The 8,664-nt window shown below is 36.0% G+C and overlaps 1 protein-coding gene across 2 annotated transcripts; it reads left to right on the plus strand.

The window, feature by feature from the left end:
• Nucleotides 1-7,374, plus strand: LOC140980567 (protein NETWORKED 1A-like). 2 transcript variants are annotated; one of them, XM_073446460.1, is made up of 5 exons: nt 1-220; nt 1,131-1,211; nt 1,374-1,524; nt 2,072-6,033; nt 6,141-7,374. In XM_073446460.1, exons 3-5 carry the CDS (start codon nt 1,422-1,424, stop codon nt 7,233-7,235), a joined length of 5,160 nt encoding a protein of 1,719 aa, XP_073302561.1. In that variant the 5' UTR covers nt 1-220; nt 1,131-1,211; nt 1,374-1,421; the 3' UTR covers nt 7,236-7,374. The 2 variants fall into 2 exon arrangements, with proteins under 2 accessions (XP_073302561.1, XP_073302562.1); XM_073446461.1 differs by lacking the exons at nt 1-220; nt 1,131-1,211 and having other exon boundaries at nt 1,351-1,524.
• The last annotated feature ends 1,290 nt before the right edge of the window (nt 7,375-8,664 follow it).

Genomic DNA, 8,664 nt, shown 5'->3' on the forward strand with positions numbered 1-8,664 from the left:
TCACATTCACATTCTGTCATACTGACGCTTGACTAAACAAAAACCCAAAGATGCGAATGACCCATAAATGATAAAGAGAGATTAGACTTTTTGGAGACTACAGTGTGAGGAAAAGGTGAGAGAAAGACAATGGGGTGAAAGTGAAAATCTAGCAGCTGGAGCTGGGGGCGGCTTTCGCAACAGCTGCTGATCAAGATTCCATTTTTCTTACTTCCGATTTGTAAGTTTTAATCTTGGGTTGCGGTGGTATTTTTTCATTTGTTATGAAGAGTTTGAAAATTCAAATCTTTTGGAGTTTTCTGGAAGGCTCATTTTCCGAGGATTTAATCTTTGAAGTTCCCATTTGCTTGAATTTCTTGATATCTGGTTTTATGGATTTGTTGAACTTTTTGTTGATGTGGGTTTGTGTAAGTATTGTTGTTTGATTGTTCTTCCTCATAATAAGTTCATTTGTGTAGTTGTTGACCTGAGTTGTCAGGAAAGATTCTTCATTTTTCTTCAATTTCTGGAGAGTCTCAGTGCGATGAAAAGTAGTATCTTCTTTCTTAAATTGAGTTTGAAAAGTTGATTTTGAATAGCTTTATTCAATGTGCTCGGATTTCAATAAATTTGAAAGTTATTGAGATGTTTTATCTGTAAAGGTCAATATTGGTTCATAAACTCGTTCTTTATTTTTTGAGCTTATCACGGGGTATTTTTTTTGTATATCTTCATGATCAGTTTGTTTTGAGGAACAAATTAGTTGACTGAGTTTCTTTTCCTCCTTTTGGCCCTTTATGGAGACTCAACAAACTTTTCCTTTTACAATTTATGGTTGGATTGAGTTACAGTTCTGTTTTATTGATTAATTACCTTAATCTGTGGGTTAATTTGTGTTTCTGTAAGTTCATTTGAAGTATCCTGTTTATTTCTTTTAATTGAGGGACTCATCCTCAATATCTAGTCTTAAAATTATTTTGGATTATTCAATTGAGAGTGTAAAATGTGTTTCTGTAGTAAAATATTTGGGAGATCTAAGTTGTGGATTTTAATGCATTGTACAATCTTAGTACAAGTTTATTTCACCGTGATTGTTTTCTTTGATGGAGACCTAATTAAAGTTAATTTGCTATGTGTGTTCTTTGCTTCAGGTTACCCTTTGTTATTCGCTAAAAGTTCATCGAGCGGTCTTCGACTTCTTCCAGCTTCTAACACCGCTTCTGATTTAGCAGGTAGCATCAAATTCATATCGTTGATGCACCAATCATATGAATTATTCAAATCTTAGTATTTCTGGGAGGAATTTGTTTCATCTGCCATATCATATATCAGTAATCAAGATATGAAAGTTCGTTTCTTGACATGCCAAAGATGCTTCATGTTGCTTTGACCAGGTTTTGACAACATCAAGGAGAGTTGTATTTCTATCTGTTTCTGGAGTTATGGCAACCCTATCACGTTCCGAGTCGAGGCGCTTGTATTCTTGGTGGTGGGACAGCCACATTAGCCCAAAAAACTCAAAATGGCTCCAAGAAAATCTCACAGGTGATACGGCTTTCTCATGCGGTCTATATCGTTCTATCTTTAACAATGTTTCATGATTACAGAAATTTTTGAGCTGATATTTGAACGTGTTGCATTCTCTGATCTGATGCACTTGGAAAACTATTTTCATTGTGGGATGAATTTTGAAGTAATAGAAACACAACACAGCACTACACTACACCAGGAGTTACTTGATTCTACCATGAAGTCCTAAATCTAAGACACAGTGCTTAAAAGGTTAAAATTTATTATACTTAATTTAAAATACAAGGTAAAATATCTTGGTGATAACTATTATAGGAAATCTTTCTTGGAACTAAATCATCATTGCTAAAATGTGTTATGATCTTAGTAGTATCCAATATGATTCAAGAACAAATTATTTGATAACTAACCTGGGGTAGCTCTCCTTCGAGGAATCTTAATGTCATTCTAGATTTATATTGCTTCTGAAGCTATGCTGAGTTTCTTCTGTAGCTATGGCCGAAGCTCATCCCTTAATTTTGTTTGTCTGACAACTAAATGGAAAATGATACATTGTCTACAGACATGGATGGCAAAGTTAAATCAATGATCAAGCTCATCGAAGAAGATGCAGATTCATTTGCACGAAGGGCTGAAATGTACTACAAGAGAAGGCCTGAGTTGATGAAATTGGTCGAGGAGTTCTACCGGGCTTATCGTGCATTGGCTGAACGATATAATCATGCGACAGGAGAACTTCACCAGGCTCATTGCACCATAGCAGAGGCCTTATCTGAAGAACTACCTTTTGAACTGGCTGAAGATTCACCTTCTAAAACTTCGATTCAAGATGAGGAACCTCATACGCCAGAAAATAAGCTCCTTGTTCGTGAAGGATCGATACGAAAATGGCCAAAAGGGGAAAAAAGGAGAGGAGAGAACTTTCGAGATGAAGTGCTCAAATTGTCAAATGAAAAGCATATTCTTAAAGACGAGGTTTTTAATGAGACAGGAAGAGCAGAAAAAGCCGAGAGTGAAGTTCAAGACTTGAAAAAAAACCTTGCTAGTGTGCAAGTTGAAAAGGACGCGATCCTCTTACAGTATCAGCAGTGCCTACAAAAGCTATCTGATATAGAGGGAGAGCTTAATAATGCACAAAATGATGTAGAGAGGCTGGATGAAAAATCGAGCAAATCTGAAATCGAGGTTCAAACGTTGAAAGAAGCCCTTCTTCATTTAGAGGGTGAAAAAGTTTCTGCTTTGGTCAATCATGCTGAGTATTTGCAGAAGATATTGAATCTGGAGGCCATGGTTTCTCTAGTCGAAGAAGATAAGAAGGGACTTGACGAGAGAGCAATCATAGCACAAAGTGAAGCTCAATCTTTGAAAGATGAAATATTGAGACTAAATATTGAAAATACAGCTGCAATAGATCAGTACAATCAGTGTCTTGTGAAAATATTAGAGTTAGAGAAGGTAATATCTGCCATGGAAGATGAGGCCAAACTGCTAAAAGTACATGCAAAAAGATCCGAAGCTGAAGTCATGGAACTTCAAAAGGCTCTTGCGCAGCTGGACAAGGAGAAAGAAGCTTCGACTCTTAAGTACAAGTGCTGCTTGGAGACAATAAACCAGCTTGAGAAAGATTTATCTATGGCTGAAGTGAATCTTACGTGCCTCGAAAATGAAGTCCTGAATGGAAATGCTAAATTTCGAAATGCTGAAGAGAAACGCGTACTTTTGGAGGTATCAAATCAATCACTTAGACTCGAGGCAGAGAATCTGGTTAAGAAGATTGCCATGAAAGATCAAGAACTTTCAAAGAAGGAGGAGCAGTTGGAGAAGCTCGAGAATCGTTTGCAAGAAGAGAACATTCATTGCCAACAAGTTGAAGCCATGCTCAAGAATCTGCAAAATTTGAATTCTCAATCAAAAGATGATAATAGAGCTCTGCAACTGGAGTTAAAAAATGTTCTTCAAATGCTGAAGGACTTGGAAATCTTTAAGAATGGCATAGAAGTGGAGATTCAGCAGATTAGGGATGACAATCATAGTTTGACTCAATCAAATTTGTTGTCAACTGTCAAAATGGAGAATATGGAAAATGAAATTATCAGTCTCAGAGAGTTGAAGCAGAAGCTTGAAAAGGAAGTTTCTCTACAAATGGGCTCTAGCAAATCCCTTCAGCAGGAGATATTATCATTGAAAGAGGAAATTAAAGAAATGAATAGTTGCCACGAGGCTTTAATTGAGCAAGTAAAAGCAGCAGGTCTGAACCCAGCATGTGTTGGAGCTTCATTGAAGAACTTGGAGGATGAGAACATAAGGCTGAAACATATTTGTGATGAAGATATCAACGAGAAAGAAACTTTGTTGAAGAAGTTGGAAAACATGGAGGAACTTGTAAAGAAAAAATCTTTCGATGAAAGCTCCGTGTCGGTCTTGAATGGAGAAAAGACCACATTTATTATGGAGAAAGCTTCTCTTCTCTCTCAGTTGCAGGCTGTGACAGAGACCATGCATAGGCTACTGGAGAAAAATGCCGTTCTTGAGAATTCTCTATCTGCTGCAAAAGTTGAACTCGAAGGTTTGAGGGAGAAATCAAAGGGTTTGGAAGAGGTCTGTGAACTGCTCAAAAGCGACAGATCTTATCTTCTAACCGAAAGGAGTACCTTGTTGCTTAAGTTGGAAACTGTTGAGAGGAAATTAGGAAGCCTGGAGAACGGATTTATCAGGTTTGAAGAAGAATACGTGGATTTAGAGAAAGAGAAGAAAACTGTAAACTCTCAGGTGGATGAACTCAAAGTGTCTTTGGGTGTGGAGAAGCAAGAGCGAGTAAGCACCCAGATTCGAAGTGAGACTTCGTTTGTTGGACTACAAAGCCAGATTCATCTCCTGAAAGAAGAAAATGAATGGAAGAAGAATGAATATGCAGAGGAATTTGAAAGAACTCTAAAATCGCAGTTTGAGATGTCCATTTTGCATAAATTTATTAAAGACATGGAAGAAAAAAATTATTCGCTCATTATTGAGTGTCAAAAACATGTTGAGGCTTCCAAATTAGCAGAGAAAGTGATATCAGAGCTGGAGAGTGAAAGCCTTGAGCAGCAGGTGGAAACTGAGCTCCTGTTGGATGAAATCGAAAGATTAAGGTTGGATATATATGGAGTTTTTAGGGCCCTCGAAACTGGTATGGATTGTGTTCTTGATGGACAGACTGAAAATGAGCAAACTTTCATGCATCACATCCTGGGAAATATCGAAGATATGAAACATTCCATCTCAAAATATGAGGATGATAAGCAGCAGCTCTTGGTTGAGAACTCGGTCCTTGTTACTGTACTCGAGCAGTTGGAATCCAAAGGCATGGAAATTGAGTCACAGAAGATATATTTTGAGAACGAGTTGAAATCTGTTCTTAAGAATCATACCATGCATAAATCTGAAAAAGGCCAAATTCTCGACATGAACAAACAATTGAAATTGGATTTGAGTCAGGGCCATCAGCACGCTGCTAAACTTGAGGCTGAATTGGTGAGTCTTTGTGTCAAGCAGGCTGATTTGCAAAAATCTTACCGCACATTACAAGAAGCATATGGTCAAGTGATGGAGGAAAACATATCTTTGCGGAAGAAAATTTCTGATTTAATGGAGGAAAAATGGCACACAGATCAGCAAAATGATGCTGCTGTTCTGGATTCCTTGGCCACTGTTAATAAATCTGCAATGCTACGGAGCTTTGGGGCAGAGAAAATGATGGAATTAAAGTCAATTCTTGAAGATCTGAACAGACAGCATGAGGCCAACTGTACCCTTGAAAAGGAAATAAGTATATTGAGAGGACAGCTGGAGTTGCAAAAGGCGGTAAATTTGGAACTTATCAGTGCTGTTCGGAAATCAGAAATGGAGATTCAAGGGATCAGAGAATACAATGTTCAGATGAAGAGGGATATGACAAATGGTAAAGAAAATTTGATTCAAACGGAAGCCGAGCTCTTGGATACCGAAGCGAAGCTTGAAGTTGCTGAAAATTTGAATTTGACCCTGTTCAAAATGGTGGAAAAATTGAAATCTGACGTCCAAGGATCACTGCAGACAAGACTAGATCAAGAAAAGAGCATACTCCAACTGTCTGAGAATAATATCGTTCAAAAGAAGGAAATTGAGAGCCTTAATTCAGTTAAAACAAACTCAGAGTCTGAAATCCAGGACATAAATGATCAGTTTGAACTCTGGGAAACTGAAGAGTCGGCATTTTATTTTGACCTTCAAGTCTGTTCTATTCCTGAAGTTATGTTTCAAAATAAAGTCCAGGAACTTACTGGGGTGTGTCAAAGTTTAGAGAGTGAAAGTGCGGCAAAAACCTTTGAGAATGAACAGATGAAAGGGAAGATTTTTTTGATGGAGAGTGAAATTGGAGGGTTAAAATCCGAATTAAACGCATATGGTCCGGCCATTGCTTCTCTAAGAGATGATATAGCATTTCTTGAACACAATGCACTTCTTCATTCAAAGTTTAAAGCGACACTAACTGAAGAGCCAGAGGTAATTTCCTTCTTCATTTAAGTTTCTTCAACTTATAATTCTATTTGTCTTATAAGTTTGTAAATATCTTTTAAACACTTTTCATTATGTTTCTGCATCTTTTGCAGTTTCTGGAAGTTGCTGCTCATTCCAGAAGAAATATCTTGAAGAAAACTCATGTTGACTCCATCCTTGGCTTGAAGAACTTGCAGGGAAGAATAAAAACAGTTAGAAAGTTGATGGAGGAAAGGAAAAATCCTATTTTTCAGGGAAGACCAATCTCTGATACCAAACAAGAAGTTCCTGTGAAAGAGATTGAGGACTTAAAACGCCTTCGTTTCTTTGGTCGAGATAAACGCAAGTTGCAGAAGATAAAAAATAAAGCCTCTAAAGTTTGGAATGGAATGCTAATGAAAGATATTCCTGTCGACCAAGTTCCCCATGATTCTGGGGCAGATGATCCGGTCATTGAGCTTTCCGAAACTTCTGAAAATGGGAAGAAAGATCAAAAAATTGGAGGGCCCCTTAAAGTGTCTTATAAGATGGCGGCAAAGGATATAGTTTTCAATGATTCTGAAAATGGAAAGCATAAAACTGATACACCCTTTACTGACTCTGATGTGGAGAAAGAGTTGGGAGTGGATAAGTTGCAGGTCTCAGCAAGAAATAGGGCATTCTTTTCAAAAATGAACGGCAGAACAATCCACGAAAGATTGGCCTCGAATTCCTATAAACTCGAGATTCTTCAGACAACTGTGCAGAACTTGAGAACCAAATTGGCGATGAATCAACACAGCAGAAAGACCAAGAATGTCGATTTTGAAAAGATTCAAGAACAGTTACTTGAAGCCGAGGAAACTGTTCTACACTTGATGGAGTCGAACTTGCTGCTGGCAGAAAATATCGAAGAAATCCCTTGTCAAGATGAAGTTTCATCACCAAACGGATCCAAGATAATGCAGAGAACAAAGATTACAGAACAGGCCCGAAAAGAGTCCGAAAAGATTGACCTGTTGCAGCTAGAGCTTCAGAAAATTCAATATATTTTGCTGAAATGCGAGAATGAGAAGAAAAACAAGGGGAGAAGCAAGTTCTTCAAGAGCAAAACGGTGATTCTGCTGGACTTTATGAACAATGGAAGGAGGAAGCGTGGGAAGCCTAAGAAGAGTCCTCTCAGTGGATGTTTAAAGCCATCAAGTAGCATTAATGGGAGAAGCTTGTAATTTAGATTTATTAATATTGTAATTTGTGGTTTAGGACCTTGTGTTTAATTTTTAGTTGGATAAAACTGATTTCTTTTGTGCTGTAAGAATTAGATTTTATGTAATTCAAATAAGCATTTAATCATTTTTTGTCTGATCATTATCATAATCTAGCGATTTGGCTTCTTTTCTCATCTGTCTTTTCTTAGCTTTTACAACTTCAAAAAGGGATGTTTAATTTGATTTCGAGAAAATTGTGCGATTCATGAGGTGTACCAGAGATTCTTTGTGAATGATCTTTTTTTTTTAATTAGAAAGTTCTTATATCAATTCTTCCAGTCATGATTATCAAATGATCACTGTATCAAATGATTACTGTATCATGTGTAAACAAATTAATGACTGGAAAAATTTGGCGGCATTTGTTCAAGATTTGTTTTCCTTACATGAGAAATCCTATATTTATATACTATCTTCTATGAGCAAAATTTTGTGTTATTTATATGACTAATAAAATTATTTATATAAAATAAAAATAAAAAAAAGATAGACTCACACAAACATCTATTACAACCAGAACAAAGCGTATAAATTAATATAGTTATGGCAGCCTAATCCACCTCTAGTCCAAGATGCTCAACTATAACAATGTCTGCCAGCCAGATTCAGAATGATACCTGCACATGTAACCATTGCTTTGACCTAAAATATAAAAGAAATAACAGAAGTAGAAAACACTTTCTTAAGTATTTGTATAGTTCCTGGAAATGGCTCTATCATATTCTCAGAAAATCAAGAAATAACAGAAGTAGCTAGAAAACACCTACTGCATGCCTGATCGACTGCGGAACAATATGAAATCTTTGAATAATGATGTATAAATTTCATATCCAAAAGTTGGGAATAAATGTCTAACAAAAATCATATTTCTAACAAAATTCGACTAATGATGTATATAAAAATTAAATATATTGTAATTGTATGTATTTTTTGGAATAAAAAAGTACTAGCGAGGTATATATATCAAGCAAAAACACCTCAAAGTAATGTCACTTGAAAAACACCACTTTCAAATGCTCTTGCTTATCATATTACATACAATAGTGATTTTTGGCATGAAGTACATGTTTGCATGTTAAATTTTAATATATAACAATTTTTTAATAAGGCCGCGAAAATATTTGTTGCTTCGTATTATTATTTTAAATAAAATGTGAATATATATATATATATATATACACACACACACTTCTCTAATTTAGATTTATATATTTAGGTTAGATAATTGGAACAGTTTCTTTTCGTCCTCTCGGTTCCATACACTTCTCTAATTTAGATTTATATATTTAGGTTAGATAATTGGAACAGTTTCTTTTCGTCCTCTCGGTTCCATTCATTCGTTTTATTTTTGATATATATATATATATATATATATATATATATTAAAATA

This window comes from Primulina huaijiensis, chromosome 7 (genome assembly GCF_012295235.1).
Source record: "Primulina huaijiensis isolate GDHJ02 chromosome 7, ASM1229523v2, whole genome shotgun sequence".
Taxonomy (NCBI): domain Eukaryota; kingdom Viridiplantae; phylum Streptophyta; class Magnoliopsida; order Lamiales; family Gesneriaceae; genus Primulina; species Primulina huaijiensis.